At 49.5% G+C, this 16,711-nt stretch overlaps 1 protein-coding gene across 1 annotated transcript; it reads right to left on the bottom strand.

Moving 5' to 3' along the window:
- Nucleotides 1–5,264: 5,264 nt before the first annotated feature.
- LOC119402103 (uncharacterized) lies at nucleotides 5,265–12,741 on the bottom strand. Its single transcript, XM_037669210.2, has 2 exons — nucleotides 12,151–12,741; nucleotides 5,265–6,633 (listed from the first exon to the last, which is right to left on the bottom strand). Exons 1-2 carry the CDS (start codon nucleotides 12,734–12,736, stop codon nucleotides 5,303–5,305), a joined length of 1,917 nt encoding a protein of 638 aa, XP_037525138.1. The 5' UTR covers nucleotides 12,737–12,741; the 3' UTR covers nucleotides 5,265–5,302.
- Nucleotides 12,742–16,711: the final 3,970 nt, after the last annotated feature.

Genomic DNA, 16,711 nt, shown 5'->3' with positions numbered 1-16,711 from the left:
AATTCTGTTATAAATCGCGATGTTCCGTTATGGACAACGCCGACGCTGACGGCGGAATTTGGGCGAGACGGGCTGTTTAACGCTATTGCGCTAAAATGACGTTACGTATGTTTGATAAAGGATTGCTGCTGATATGGTGCGTAACTGCTTTAACAGGCCGGCATTTTATCTAGTGTGGCGTATACCGGCCTGGCACGGTTCGGGCAAGGCGGGGATGCGCTCCGCGTGTTGGCTTACAATCTTTACAATGCTACAATCTTTGCAACATTCACTATCTTTATATCAACCCCCGAACTGCTAAAGTAAACTTCGCAAATTTTATGAAGACGAACTTTTCGGGGATTAAACAGCATATGTAGAGTTCGCAATCTGACTGCCGTCATCGCATAGGCAGACAAGCGAGGCCAAACGTGCTGCATCGACCCTCAGCTTGCAACCACGCGATACGGGTAGTAAATAAGTCTTTATTCCATTATTTATCTCTCTTTTCCTCTCTTTATTTCATCCTATCGCCTTCTTCTTCTTTCTCTCTTTCTCTCTTTCTTGATCTCTCTCATTTTGCTCTTTCTTTCTTTCTTTCTTTCTTTCTTTCCTTCTTTCTTTCTTTCTTCTTTCTTTCTTTCTTTCTTTCTTCTTTTCTTTCTTTCTCTTTTTCGCGTGTTTCACGTGCTCTACTTTGTGAAGCAGTTTCCGTTTAACGCCCGCACCTGCTGTACTCGGTAGTGGGGCTTGCGCAATTCCTGTGGCGCATACCCTCCTGCGGTTTTCTGCGGACACCAAAGTTTTTTACAGCCGGCTTAAACAGCTCACCTGTAAAAAGTTGGTCACAATGCGAAGGACAGATAGCCGGTGGCTAGTTAGACCAACGGAATGTATGCCGAAGGATGGAAAACGCCGCCAAGGACGGCGCAGTTAGGTTCAGGTGATACGAAGTTTCCCGGCATAAAACGGAGTGGGCTTGCGCAAGGCAGGCTAAATTGGAGATAGTTGGGATCGTGTTGCAGATGACAAAGTATGACTGACGATAATTTTACGAGCATTGGTTAAGAGATGCGAGTAGGACAAGAGAGGGCAACTGCCGTTTGCGAGCAATATTATGACTCGATAGCGTTAAGGAGCTCGTTTCGCAGAAATTGCGGCGTTTGCGTCGTTGGTTGTAAGCGCGCGAAAATTCGAAATAGGTGCAAATAAATAAATAAATAAATAACAAAGGCAGCTTCGCACAAGGGGTGGCAAGCCTGAAGAAAGTGCGGAGCTGGGCAGGCGCCTCTGTTCCTCTTAATTTTTCTCTTTCATTCTTCCTCTGTTTCTTCGTGTTTCTCTCATATATCTGTTTTTTCTTCGTGTTTTCGTCTCCATTTCTGTTCCTTTCTTTCTGTCTCTCTTTTTCTTTCTATTTTTCCTCTTTTTGTCTTTCTCTTTCTTTCCTATTTTTGTCTCTCTCCCTCTATCTATTTCTCGCTTGCTTCCTCTTTCTTTAAATCTTTTTCTATATTCCTTTCTTTCTCTTTCTTGCATTTCTCTCTATTTCTCTCTTTCTCATTCTTTCTATGCTATGCTTCACTCCCTCCCCTCCTCCTTTCCCTCCTTCTCACCCTCACTTCCCTTTTCTACCCCCTCGCTATAGGATACTATGCAAGGCTATGCTATGTTCTGCCAGCGTGTCTGGATATGAAAAGGCGCAAGGAAAAGCTTTAACGGCTCCGCTCTTAATACTTCGGTCCGAGCGAGAAAGGAGCCCAGGCCTTCTGCGTCGCAAGCAAGTGTTCTACTACGGAGCCCCACCACTGCTTCGTACAAAAACGCTATAAGCATTTCATGTAGTGGGATGAGTCTCCCTAACGCATGTAATATTGCTCGGAAGAATGGTGTAAAAAATCACACCATCTCCCGCTAAAGGGGACCATGAGGCGATGCGAAGCAGCGTTTCGGCATGTCGAGCCCGCGTTTCAGAGGGGGAGTGGAGAGGAGAAAGCGGGGAGAGGCTGGAGAAGGGGACAGGAGAGGAGGTGTGTGGAGAGGGTCTGCGCATGCGCAGTAAGGGTGGTCACGCCGCACACCACCACTACCACCGGTTTCAACTTCTCCATAAGATGCTTCGCATCTAAAACATATTGCGCAAAACGTGGTTGGTTTAAAGCCGACTACCTATCACGAAGTGCGAAGCCTGCGCAGTTGCACAGTTGCACGTGGCGCCTCACGTATGTGTAGAGGGTGTTTCACCAATTTGCAAAAGGAAGAACTATGGCGTGGTGGGCACACTTAACCGTACTTGCAGTGGGACATTCCAGTATCGTACGAAACGGGCAATGTTACGCGCACAAATGTTGCTTTTCTTGCGGCACGGTTCAATGCGATGCGCACGTCGCTCAGTTACGCTATCGCGTTCTACTCTTGAAGACGAAGCTCAAGCGTCATCCAAGTTTCCGACACCTCTTGTTCCCTTGGCGTAGGAATTTGTTTAACAAGAAAAGATGAAGTTATTTTTACTAAATTACGATGTCGCGTTCCTAAATTAAACTTTTATATGCATAGATCTGGTCTGGCTCCTTCCCCTCTTTGCTCGTTTTGTAACCAGGAGGAAACAATTTAACATTATTTCCATGGGCGTCCGGAGGGGGGTGCAAGGGGGGGCGGCTGCCCCCCCCCCCCCCTGGAATTTCGGATAATATTTTTCTATGCAGCAGCAATAAGCTACACACGTTGGTTAGCACACGAAAGGTCCGCATATCCGTGTGAAACTGCCTTCAAGACTGCCAGCCAACTTTGCACGTTATTTCATATTATTAACTAACCTTGCCGGTCAAGTCACGGTAGTGAACCCTCCCTCCCACTCCCCCCATGGATGCACCCCCCTGGAAAAATTTCTGTGGACGCCCTTGATTATTTCTTATCATGTAACTGCTTCAATTTACCGAGGAAAAACATTCTCAAAGCAGCGTTTTATCGTATTAGATAGGATTTCATTACTTCGAATATTCTGTCCTTGGGAGCCTCCTCATTAGGTCGTTGTCACCGGGATGTCTGTACCGCTGTACAAAAATTCTTAATCAGGGCGATTTTGATTCTGAATTTTTAAATTAGCATTAATAATATATTCTAACCTTCTATAATTCGTTTTCACATGTGACGACTTTTACCTATAAATTATTCGTTTCATGGCCAATCCCCCAGAGTGGGTGTGAGCCATTTATAAAGGTCATCATCATCATCATCATCATCATCATCATCACCTCTGCTCACGCTTGGACCATTCGGCATCGTAAACATTTTATACCCTTAGGACAGAGCATATCTCTGATAACCTCTCAGGGTTTCGTCAACAGAGATGACCAGTGCCCTGACCGTACCATGTTTATTCGTATGCTACTAGCAATAGCGAATGCTGGCGAAGGTATGGATATTGATGACTACGTATAGACTATCGTCGGTTAAAGATTAATAATATATGGGGTTTAACGTCCCAAAACAATGATATGATTATGAGAGACGTCGTAGGGGATGGCTCCGGAAATTTCGACCACCTGGGGTTCTTAAGTACACCGGCCTCAAACATTTTCGCCCCAAGCGAAAATGCAGCCTCCGAGGCCGGTATTCGATCCCGCGACCTTCGGGTCATTAGTCGAGCGCCATAACCACTGGACCACCGTGGTGGAACCCGGGTAAAGTTTGGCGGTATGCAAGTTTACAGTGCATGTTGCCGAGCTAGTTGGTTCGTTGCTCTAGAAAAATATGTGTGGCGCTAAAAGGATGGGGATACGTGCCCGTGTTTGTCAGTTCCCATCTTCACTTTGTCTCCTTGTTTTTAGCGCCACAGTTATTTTAGATGTGAAGCATTTTATAGCGGAGTTCAATCAGGTGGTGGTGTGTGGCGTGACCACCCTTACTGCGCATGCGCAAGCCCTCTCCACACACCTCCTCTCCCTCTCTACTCTCCCTCTCCGATCCCCCTCTCCACTTCTCATTTCCCTTCCTCTTCCGCCCTCACCCTCTCCACTTCACCCTTCTCCTCCCCCTCTCCCTCTTACACCTCCCCTCTCTTTCTTACCCCTCCCCTCTCCCCTTTGCCTCTCTCCCCTCCCCTCTCCACTCCCCCTCTGAAACGCGGGCTCTACACGCCGAAACGCGGCTTCGCATCGCCTCATGTCCCCTTTAGCAGGAGATGGTGTGATTTTTCTTATGCGAGTGAATACATTGGTAGAATTCCGTATGCCGTTATCGTAGCCAACATCACTGGCCGTCACGAAATGAAAGTTGGCGAAAAATACAATTTCATTCAATTATCGGTGGGGTTTTACGTCGCAGAAACACGATATGTTTATGAGAGAAGCTGTGGAAGAAGGCTGTGGGAAGTTTCGACCACCTGGGATTCTTGAACGTGCACCTAAATCTAAGCAAACAGCCCTTTAGCATTTCGTCTCCATAGATAGGTATAGGGCTAAGCATAAAAATGTATATAAGATATATATCATACACATTTAGTGTCATTTCGGGAACAGGTCACAGTTATCCATGCATCCATCCATCCATTCATCCAGGGCTAGGGATAAATAGTCACAGTTTCGCCGCAACGGCGAAGCAATGAATGCGATAGCAATAAATTGGAATGTAAAGCGAAGAACGGAAAGCAGCTCGAAATTGCGAGCGCGTCGCTCGAGCCCAAAGGACGCACGAAAAGAACGCACACAGGACGAGCGCAAACTAATGCGTCACAGCTCGACACTTGAAGCGCACTGCTCAAACATAAAGCAGGACGCACGAAACGAACGAGCAGGTAAACACAAGACGAACGCGAACTAATTGTCACAGTTGTTACTTATTTCTGTTTGAACAGCGCACTCCTTTCGCAGCGAGCGCAGTAACCTTCGTGCCCCCCGCAACACCCTAGACGCCGCCCCTTCTTTCCTAGAGGTAAGCGCACGAAGGCGACCACGCCCTGTAGGGCGAACAGCAACGGCGTTCGCAGGAGCGGGGCGACGATGTTTAAAGCGCGCCACGCACGCACGTAGCGTCATCTATGTGTTCACTAAAAAAGCATGCTGAAGTAGGTGGTGTATGATGCTGAAGGACGTTGCTGTTCGTGGCCTAACGTCTAACAAGAGGTCACACGTTCGAGTCCGCGCGTCAGAAAGATATTCTGAATTATTTTTCTTTGTGGCTTTTATACATATATATACACATATACATATACGGTGAATGACGGCGGCCAATGACGGCAAAAATCAGCCGAGACTGTCCATATAATTGCTATCGCAATAAAAGATGTATTTAAATATAAGAGATATATTACACACATATAGTGTCATTTCGAAAACAGGTCACAGTCGGGATTCCTGTACAATCCGTACTGCGAAGGCTGAACCCGACTTCGGGAACCGTAGTACAGGTTCCTCACGAGCACGTACCGGACGAACGGCACGTTGCACGTTCCGTCGTAGTTGTCGTAGTCGAAGTCCGTGATGAGCACGCACACGTCACCCGTGCCCACGCCGAGGGCGTCCAGGCTGAAGCGGTCGTGGTACTGCGCCAGCGAGGAGATCGCGTAGAACGTCACGTGGTTCTTATCGCCGCCCGCGCGCTGCAGGATGCACGAGTGCGACCGGTTGTCCTTGCAGAAGCTCTGTTCGTTGCAGGCCGCGTGAAAGGGTGTACGCCCGTAGAGTAGACCGTCTTCGGGCATTTGGACGCGGCCCGTGGTCGAGTCCCACACTCCGGCTACGGTTATCGGGGCCAGCGACTCGATGATGCAGAGGCTGCTCGCCTTAATGCCCGGGTCTGTACCGTTCCTGGTAAACTCGCGGAGGGTGGAGTTGGTCTGCTCGGTGAACAGTTCGCAGAGTCGGTACGGGTCGGGCAGCCTGGGCGGTATCCGGTAGGCGAACACGAAGAAGTACTTCACCACGTTAGCCACCTTGCGGGAGTAGTCGGCGCTGATGCGGTCGTTATCCGTGATCACAGCTATGATCCCCTCGCTCTGCACTGTGCTGCGGGCGAAGGCCCAGTGAAAGCCGAGGACGACCCTGACGAAGGACACGCGGTCACCGCCGCTCTGGCACTCCGGGCGAGGTTGAACCCAGTGCAGGGCGAGACCGTCCAGGCGGTACGCACTCACGGCCTCCAGGACGCTATTAGTGAGCTTACCCAGCATGGCAGGGTCGCTACCCGCCTTGGTGAAATGAGGAGTGTCCGAGCCGTATCCGCCCACGGTGACCAGGATCTTGATGCCCGTGTAGCCGAGGTGGTCCGTGGTGCGGCGCAGTTGTTGCAAGCCGTACAGCTGGTCGAACACGGGCGTGCGGCTCTTGATCTTTCCGTTTTCAATGCCGACCGACCAGTAGACGAGCTTGGAGCAGATCTGGTAGGGCAGCGACTGGACCGAGTAGTGTCTGGTGGCGCCGGTGCCGTCGGACAAGCGCGTGTTGTTGAATAGACAGATGAGCTCGGAGGGTGAGGTGCTGTTGAGGAAGGCGCTCGGCTTGTAGACGGACGAGTTGAACGCTCCGGTGATATCGGCGATGACGGGCGGGTCGATGCAGCTGTCTTTCGATGGTGTAGTCGACTTGGGAGACTGAGTGGTGCCTTTAGTTGGAGTCGACTTCGGCAGCGGAGGCAGCGGGTTTGGTGGAGGTGCAGCTGCAGTAGCGAGTGTACCGAGAATGAGAAAAAAGATCAATGGAAGGCAAATATGACGGGGAATTTTCAGGGTAAAAACTGAACTTTTTCGTTATTATTTTCTACTGTTATTTTCGAGTGTTCTTAGACACTCAAAAATAACAACGTAAAACTTATGTTAATTATCTTGGGCACAGAAACACGCAAGTGAAAGAAAGCCAAGAAAGGGCACATATTTCTTAGCGAGGCCCAATAGCACAGGCGTAGGCAGAATGTTTTTCGGGGGAAGGGGGTGTTAACCATTTTTCATATATGGTCGTGCGTGTGTTTATATGCGTACGTTTATGACCATGGAAAAAATGAAAAAAAAATGCTGGCGGGGGGGGGGGGGGGAAGGGTGGTTGAACACCACCTGGCTACGCCAGTGCCTTGTAGATGTTTCTTTTGGAACGTTGGGGGCAACATAACCTTACACGAAAAAAAAAAGAAAAATTGGGGGACCCTTAAGCTTCGCCTTTAAGAGTTGAACGCGATAGCGAAATCCGGCCCCTAGTGCGCACTACAACCACTAAGTGCATACTTATTAATGTGTATTGCTACACACACACACACACACACACACACACACACACACACACACACACACACACACACACACACACACACACACACACACACGCACACACACACACACACACACACACACACGCGCGCGCGCGCGAGCGCGAGCGAATGGTACAGATTTTTGATCTAAATCAAGAGTCGCATGGCCTCCAAGATACACGCCGCGCGCTCGCCACCTCGGAGGCCAAGAAGAGTCGAGACATATTTCTCAATACCTCACAGATGGCAGCACATTATCTAGCGTTAGCTGTTTGCTTGTTCAACATCTCCTCTGGAAAGCCAGCGTTGGCTTGATATGTTTTCGTCTAGATGGACATAGTTGTCCATTTTTAGAGCTGTTTGAAAGTTCGTGTGTGTTTTTAGCGGCGATGGCTGCACTATCCCGGCCGTTTTCGACGTAGTTTGATGGCCTCGCTAATGCAGCTACAAATCGTTGAATGGGCGCGTTTTCGTCGTGACACCTGCCGAACAAAATGTGTTAAGGATACTCCTTCCACTACATGTCCTTTATGTAGTGTTTTTTTTTCCGAAGCAGCTGCAAGAAACATCATGGCTTTGAGGTAGGAAACCTACTTGCCACGCGAACGGCGCGGGTTCGATCCTCAATGGTACCGAAGATTTTATACTTTATTTTATTTGCTTCTTTCTCGATTTTTCGCTCATGGACGATTTTTCGCTCACAACCAACGCTGCCGACGCCGACACCGGATTTTCTGCGACACGAGCTCTTTAACGCTATCGCGTTAATATCCGTAGATCCCCCGCCTTGTGGGAATCGGTTTCATGCCAAGCAGTCGGCGAGTAGTTATTTGCTGCATTTTTTGGCTTCGAGCCAAGCGTTACAAGGTGGATCGGCGTGTTTTGGTAAGTGTAGTAATGTGCACATCGTGATCTTACCAGACACGTCACGTCGACAACACTGGCGTTTAAAGGGTAACTTATGGTCCGACGTAACGTCAGCACTCACGTTAGAGTACATACGTTAGTATTATCGAAACAATGTTCACTGTACGGTGCGATGATGTGAATATCATACGTAACTTTCGTTAGCGTATTCCTCCGGGGTCGAGCAACACTTGAATACAGCTTGCTGGATCATAGGAATACAAATGTAATATTTATTAGACTGCTATAAAAGGGGAGCTACGACGGGAACCACGGAAGTTAACCTGACATGGTGCCTGTATCGTAGGAGTATATATGTCGTGTTTATCGCTTTGTTATAAAATTACATAGACAGCACCACAACCACAGCTGACGTTGCTCTGACATTACACTTGCATAGGGTGTTTCTCCAAAGCACTTTCTAAACGTGGCGTAGCTCTGTGGTAGGATACCTGACTGCCACGCAGAATGCTTGGGTTCGATTCCTGATGGGATCCTAATTATTATTCCTTGCAATTGTTGAGTCATCGCTGCCGGTATCTGTTTTTCTTTACGCTCTCGCATTTAAATTACCAATGTCTGTTCTCACTGTTCCTGGGTAGTATAATCTGTCAATCACCTGTGGCGCATACCCGTACACGGCGGCCCGTGGTAAACGGGTATGTGCCACACGTGTCTGAGGGAGTCCGGAGGCTGCCATCTCGCCTCTGTTGAACAACCATTCCCTGAATTGGTCGTGGGAGGCGCGGCTAGCGGAACTGGAAATGGGAGGCCAACTGGCGACCCTTGACCAGGCCCGGCGAGCCGCTGTAGCCAGTGGGGCCCTGGAAGAGGGGCACTATCCGCCCTAACCATTCCAATCCCTGATATGAATAAATGTTTCCTCTCTCTCTTCTGTCTGAAGGAAATGATTTGACGACGTAAGCGACAGGATTTCCACGTTATTGATGTCATGAAGAGACAGTCATATTCGTCCAAATTGTCTTACCCTCCCATGTCAATTTACTCTACACCAAGTTAAGGAGGCGGTCATGAGAACACTGAGACGTAGGCGGATAGATAGATATTGTCACGGGAAATACACAGACTCGAAGGAACAGGAACAGATGTATTTACAACTGGTTAAGCAAGCAGCGTTGCCGATAGGAACAGCTGGCGCCAGTCTATCTTGTTGTCCTTTTCTTCGTCTTGTTGACCGCGATGTCACTGGTACGTAGCAATATATAGGTAGACACGTAGATAGAAATGCTCAAAGTGGCTTGGGTTCACTAAGAAATGCTTCGCATTTAATAAGAATCGCTCCCAAATAAAACGCCATAATGTGTCGTATAGAGTAGTCAGGCTATTTTCCGGATGCCTTTCAGGAATTAGTTATGGCATCACGGCTCCGATGGCAAATGACATAATATCGATTATCTTGGCATGTTTAACAATGATGGTTGATGGTACTTCTCAAGACGAAAACCTTAAATGCCTCGTTGCGCGGCCCCCAGGGCGAAAGATGGCAGGCGAATAGTCGTATAAAAACCCACCTGACCTAATGACGTCATGTAAGTCACCATGTGCCTTCATGTGACGCCTACCGTGACACATCCATGAGCTTCTTGTGTGAATAAAACAATAACAACAGTAATAGTACTACTGCAGCTACCCGTTAAAATTTTAACGTACTCGAAAACGTATTTCTCCTTTTCTAAGACTGAAAGGCCGAACCGCTTGCGAGACCGACGTATTAATGTGTGGGCATACATACAACATCTCTAGGAGACGGCCGCCTTCTGATCAAGACACACAGTCATCCATGTAGGCAGTCTACAGATCGACATTTGATGAAAAAAAAATTCACAGCATATCCACGGGTGAATGATGAAGAGCTTGGGCGAAGCTCCTGAAGCAATCATGGCTACACCGTGAAATCTTCAGTGGTTTCGCACAGCAGTAACCAAAGCGATAGCCCAGCACATCATCAAAGACGTGACAAACACTGTATATATTTATACAAGTAATTTTATTAATCATAATTGGTAGCTTCCGTTCCCCCTTCATTATAACGGCTTTATGGTCGGTGAAGTGATGGATCGGTGATGGGTCGTAGTGGGATGTTTGCAAAGACGAAGTAGTGGGCAGTTTGCAAAGGTGGCTTCCGTTCCCCCTTCATTATAACGGCTTTATTGTCGGTCAAGTAATGGATCGGTGATGAATCGTAGTGGGATGTTTGCAAAGACGAAGTAGTGGGCAGTTTGCAAAGGGTCGGTGATGGGTCGTAGTGGGTTGTTTGCAAAGACGAAGGAGTGGGCAGTTTGCAAAGGTGGTTACGCCGGACAACGGAGACGTGACAAGGTTAGACTAAGAGGAGCTTCGCCCCTAAACATGGCTGATCCCTCTGTCATAGGAATCGGTATAACACGAAAGTGAAACTTGTGTTCACAGACACCGTTGAGCGTTTGCTCTGCATTATTTCGCCTCAAGGGCGAAGGAGCGAATGCTATAGCAACAAATTGTAATGTCACGCGAAGAACGGCAAGCAGCTCGGAACTTGCAACGCGCTGCTCAAGCAGAAAGGACGCGCGGAACGAACATACACAGGATGAGCGCGAACTGTGACAGTTCTAACTTATTTCTGTGTGAGTAGCGCGCTCCTTTCGCAAAAGCGGCCGCTGCAGTGAGCAAAGTGACCTTCGTGCTCTCAACGCAAGCTTTCAGTGAGAGCACAAGACGTAGTACAAACCATAGCCATCAAGACATAAGCGCGTGCGCACGAGCGACCACGCCCTGTAGGGGCGCGCTCTCATCTCAACACGTAGGGCGTTGACCTTTAAAGCGCGCCCTTCGAGCCCTTCGCGCCATCTCGCTATTGATAACGAAAACACGCTCATGTACCACCGATCGCTGAGTACCGCCACCGGCAAATGGTGTATATAAATAGCTCGCCGTTAGTATGGCGAAGAACGTGCCGTCTGTGACCGAATCCTTTCGCGTCGTGCGCTGCGGAGCGAGGGGTCGTAAGTTCGGCTCCTGGTGACGGAACTTTTGCTTCTAGTTTTTTCTTTGGTATCTATTAGTCTTTATATTTACGTCACATCTGTGACGGAAATACGTCAGTGGAGCCATGGTGGACGCCGGCTTAAAACACTTTCGTGTTAAAAACAGCCGTGCACCGCGATCCCAATTTCTCTATCCCCGACAGGTTAGTGACGGCACTTTCTCAAAGCGTTAAGATTTTAAATGAGTTGGCCAGCGCACTGTAGATTATGCCTACTTTTCGTTCTCACGAAAGGACTTGTTGGAACCGTGTATTGTGTACTCTCGGCGACAAATGAAACGAAAACAGCGGCAAGCATTAGCAGTGTATACTGCGCACCGTCCAGTCGTCACCATTGACAGTCGCGCAGCACTCCGGTTTGGCGGCACCGCCCATGTCCACGGTGATGACCGGATGGCGCGCAGTATACACTGCTAATGCTTGCCGCTGTTTTCGTTTCATTTGACGCCTATAGTACTGGCCATAAAACTATGGTCACTTAGCGCAAAACAGCGAAAAAAGGCTGGGAAGGACTAAGGTGAGCTCTACCTTTCGACTGTTATGGTTGAAACAAAGTATATATAGGGCATATAACTTTTCATCTGCTCAAAGTACTAAACAACGTACCAGCACGCATCACATCGCCGTCATCAAACCTTTTGAAGAACCGTGCTCTCGGAAGCAAAGAGGGAAAATGATGTGTCGCTGATACACGATTCACCCGAGGCAAGATGGACAGCGCCAAAAAGCACGGCCACGAAAAGCAAACGTAGCAGGAGAAGCGCTGACTTCCAAGTGAATTTATTGAGGTGAAAGCGTCATATAAGGATCTGAGGGAACAGTTACAAAGAAGAACAGGGAAGAAAAAAAAAAGCGCCGACACTAAAACAGCAAGAAACAGAGCTAACAACTGCGTTTTCGTGGCCGCGCTTTTTTGCGTTGTTTATCTCCAGTATGAATAACCAACTAATCCTGTCGGCTACTTCTAATTCCCCCAGTTTCTGTACCTGTGGCTGCCGTGGGAACTCGTGGACTGTCGGCGCCGGCCGGCGGCAATGGGGGCAGCTGGACGATAGTGACGTTGCTGCGGAACATGAACGGCAGCAGCAACATCCACGTGGAGAACAAGACGGGTGCCATGGCGGCGGCGCACAGGGCCCAGCTGCGCTTACACACCCGTTCTTCCTCGGGGGTCTCCCCGAAGCCCATGGACGCCCGGCGCACGGGAGACGGCGTGTCACGGATCACGGGGGCCGCGTACTGGGCGCTCGGCGGCGTCCGACGCGGCGTGAACAGGATGACGTCGGGAGCGACCTCGGCGGCGCCGAGTCCCGCGAAGCCCGTGTAGCGGCGCGGCGCGGCCCGATAAAATTGGGGGGCGCGGGCGCCCGCCGGCACATATGGCGCCGTCTGCGCCGGTTCGGGACGTCGACCCAGCGGTGACACCGATGAAGTCGTGTCGGAGTTGGAGAGCGGAGCTTCGCGAGGCATGTCGTTCGCTAGACGCCGGTTCTTCTTGTCAGCCTTCGTTGCGCACTCTCGCGCTAGGGCTCGCGCCTGCTCGCGTTCATTTGCACGTCTTCTTCTTTCCATCGGTGTCTCTCGTTATAATAATAATAATAATAATAATAATAATAATAATAATAATAATAATAATAATAATAATAATAATAATAATAATAATAATAATAATAATGATTCTTTATTACCATCTCGTAAGAGCATAAATACAAATTGCAGTAAGGTAGAGCTGGGCGAGCTGCAAACGATATGCATACTTGAAAAAAAAAAGTCTCTGTGGTGTTCGCGCTGATTAATACAAAATTCGCTTGCCAAAGCTTCACTGGGCTTGAAGGGCAGAGCCAACAGACAGCAGACACAGGAATTCTTGCAGCTAACAGCACAGGAAAATGCAGGAAAAGTTTTTTGAAGGCGAAAGTCTTTAATCTCTCATTCTCGCGGTGTCTGTCCGTCTGTCAGTGCTCTGGCACGGTGCCAGCTGTAGCCTCTCCCCCTCGCACTCTGTCAGCAATCACGTGATGGCACAGCGGCGCATAGCAACAGTTGCGCGTTGCTGGCGGCGTGGCGTCGCCGTCCGGCGGCGGCATCCGTCCGGCAACGGTTAAGTTGCGCGTTGCTCCTTCCAATGTGCGTTGCGCAAATGTTGCGCAACGCGGCGACGTCCTTCAGCGGAGTCAAATGGCCGCAGGCTTTCGCGGAACACACTTCGCGATTCACAAATTTTCCTTCATTTTTTTTTGTTAGCAGGAACATATAAAATATAAACAGGTGCGTGCAGCAATGCGGGAAGAAATAAGCTGAAACTAAAACAAATGACGTGACCTAACCTGAAATAAGGTCTGCGTTCATATATGTAGCGAACTGCGAAATAACAACCATAGAATAGTAGAATGCCATCAGCAAAACGAAAGAAAGAAGATTTGAATACTTCACAAAATTCTCTTGCTATAGTTCTGCCTTCTCAAGCAGCTGTACATTGCGTTCTATACGTGATAACAGGCGCTTATAGCATGAAGGAGTGTCATAATTTACATCGACACCAACTCTTGTTATTGTCCTTGATCGCGTAGTAACTGTGGCTCACACCCACGGCTGAGTAATGACGAGGAATTGGGTGGTTTTATAAATTTATATAAAACTTAAATCGTCCCTAACCACCCAAAGGCCGAAATTTGTTTGTGGTGTTGCATTGTGCGCGAGTCTAGAACGAACACGTAGCCGCGAAAATGTTTCAAAGCGGTGCCATAATAGAGGGGTTACACGGGTTTGATGACAATAAAGACGTCCTCGCTCGTTACCCTCTTTCCTTCGCTATGCTCCGCTCGTCGGCTCGTCTCTCCTCCAGGCCGAGTGCTCCTCCTCGCCGTGCGAGGGGGGGGGGGGAGGGGGAGCAGCAAGCGCACGTACCTGAGAGCGGACAAACGGGTATTGTGGATGACCAGCTGACGACATGTTGATGTCACGGCCAACGCTGATGTGCTGAGGATGGCCGAAAGGCACGGAGCGGAGAAGGAATTGTTCCTTGGAATTTCTGGGGCGCACGCGACGCGTAGCGCTGCCGCGTTTGGAATTGTTGTATCGTGACGGCATTGTGAAATCGATAGGCGCGTTTACTTGAAATGCTAAAAAATCGCGCTACGAGTGGGTCGTTGAATGCTTTAAACCCATTACAAAGGGCTCAGCCAAAATTATTCATCGTCATCAGGCACAAACAAAGTGCACACAATGTCTTACAGATCTGTAGCGGTTATTTCGCTTCTCCGCAGAAGGACGAATAATGGTGTAGTGGGTGCTTCCCACCTTCACAACAATTATGATTTAGAAAGAGAGAGAGAAAGGTTGATTTACAGAAAGGCAGAGAGGTCGGCCTGAGTGATAACATGCTCTAGCCTGCTACTCTACACCGGGGGTGGGGCAAAGGGAGCAGAAAGAGTGATGGATGAGTAAGAGTGATGGTAAGTAAGGGAGGTTAGTATGCACAGTCCCGTCAAGGTGGCGCAGTATGATTTATATCGATGAAGGACCCTTCGCGTCCCGAGATATTCACCGACTCTAGGGCAGCCCTCCGGGCCTTCGCTTTGGGCGTGGTCTCAAGAGAGGCTGTCGCTATTCTCAGTTCGAGGGGTGTAGTGGGCTTTCACACAATTACCTAGTTCCCGGTCCACATGGGCTCAGGGGTTCATCCAACACTTCCCAACGTCAACGAACTTGCCCATAACCATGTGCGAGAAATCACGTGCCACAGCGGTCCGGGCGGGTCCGGAGGCGGGTTCACGGAGAGCTTCAGGGACCCACTTGACACCTTCAACTAAGTTACGTCGCACTATCAACTGTCAAGGCGGAGATACCCCCTCCCGCATCCCAAGCTTACTAGGCCGCAATCGTCGGCCCTTCGGATGCTGTAGGCAGGTTCCTTGCAGTCTCGCAGCACGTTTAGTCACTTTGCTGAAGCCATAAATCCAGGATGCCGTAGCTGTGGGGCGGATAATTGCAGACTCCCTCATATGCTCTGGCAGCGCCCGGCGTTACTTAGAGCAAAGTTCAGCACAGAAGAGGACTGGGAGAGCGCTCTTAAAAGCCGCGAGCTCTCAGTCCAGCTGTCGGCAGTCCAGGAGGCCTGCGAACGGGCGGAGGGCCATGGTCTTCCAGTACCGGCGTGGGCACGGCCAGCAACTGCGGCGGACCCCCCTTCGGGGGTTGTCTGATCGGGGTTCTCCAGGACTTCAGCGAGGACATGTGGACAGCGCTCTTGCGCAGCCCAGAACTCCATGACCAAACCCTGGCCGTCCAGAGTGCCCGCGAACGGGCCGCCAAGCTCGGCTTGGCGGTCCCTACGTGGGACTAGCCGGGTGGCGCGGGGTCTCCCCTGCGTCTTCTCTGGACCCCAATAAAGTTTGCATCATCATCATCATCTCCAGGACTCTGATCAGGGTTCTCCAAGTTAATTTCATGATCGTCATCGTGGCGTAGTGGCTACATTGAAAGTGTACTTGTACTAGTAGCCCCAAGAGAGTATACAATGGGCTCTAGAACTGCCGCTCTTCCAGCTTTCGCTGTGGCTGTGCTGCGCATTCAGCGCAGGCCTGGCGTTTATTTTTTTTCTCGGTGGATTGGGGGCTCTTGATAGCTTTCTGCCCCCAACGTGAGATTGGAGGAATTAGTTTGCAGTGCCTCCGGGATCGGCCTGCGTTTGACCAAGTCGTGTCACGAGGTGACTATGTGACGTCATAGTAACCTTATGATGTCATAGTAACCTTACAAGTTATTGCGACCTGTGACGCCTGAATGAAGTCATATGGTGAGGAACTCACATATTTTTGCATACTAATGTTGACCCCGCCGCCGACGGTCCCATTTCGCGTTTGATGAGGCAGCGAATCTTCATTTGACAGCATGGGGAAGTTGTCCTTGCTCGGCGTAACACTTCTACTGCTCTACCCTCTTAAATAAGACGGGTACGAACCTACGTACGTAACCAGCCTTATAGGATTTCACAGGCAAGCTGGCTTTGTGCTAGTTCCGTTGAGAACCCGGCCTCCACTTGAAGTCTCATGTGAGAGTACCCGTGGAGCCAAGGGCCTCTGGCAGGCAGAGCAGCGCAAGACAAGGGAAATCACCCAGTTGTGCTAGTGACTAGTTGTCTGGCGGTCTATCTGCGCCCACTGCAGGGCAAAGGCCTCTCCCATGTTCCACCAATCAACCCGGTCCTATCCTTGCTGCGTACGCGTTATCCGGCAAACTTCTGATAATCTAACGTCTAACTTTGTCCCCCCCCCCTCGCCCGTTTACGTTCCATTGGAATCCAGTCAGTTACTCTTAATGACCAGCGGTTATCTTGCCTACGCGCTAAATGTCCTGCCCATGTCCATTTATTCCTGATTTCGACTAAGATGTCCTTAACACCCGTCTGTTCCCTGACCTACTCTGCTCTCTTTTTGTCCCTTAAGGTTACACCTATAATTTTCCTTTCCGTGGCTCGCCGCATCGTCCTCGTCACTGGTTTAATTTCAGGATGTACAAATAAAAACGACAAGACGAAATACTGGA

The sequence above is a fragment of the Rhipicephalus sanguineus genome, chromosome 8, assembly GCF_013339695.2.
Source record: "Rhipicephalus sanguineus isolate Rsan-2018 chromosome 8, BIME_Rsan_1.4, whole genome shotgun sequence".
Lineage (NCBI taxonomy): Eukaryota > Metazoa > Arthropoda > Arachnida > Ixodida > Ixodidae > Rhipicephalus > Rhipicephalus sanguineus.
Note: the sequence above shows the minus strand (reverse complement) of the source record. Positions and strands in the feature narration are given on the sequence as shown.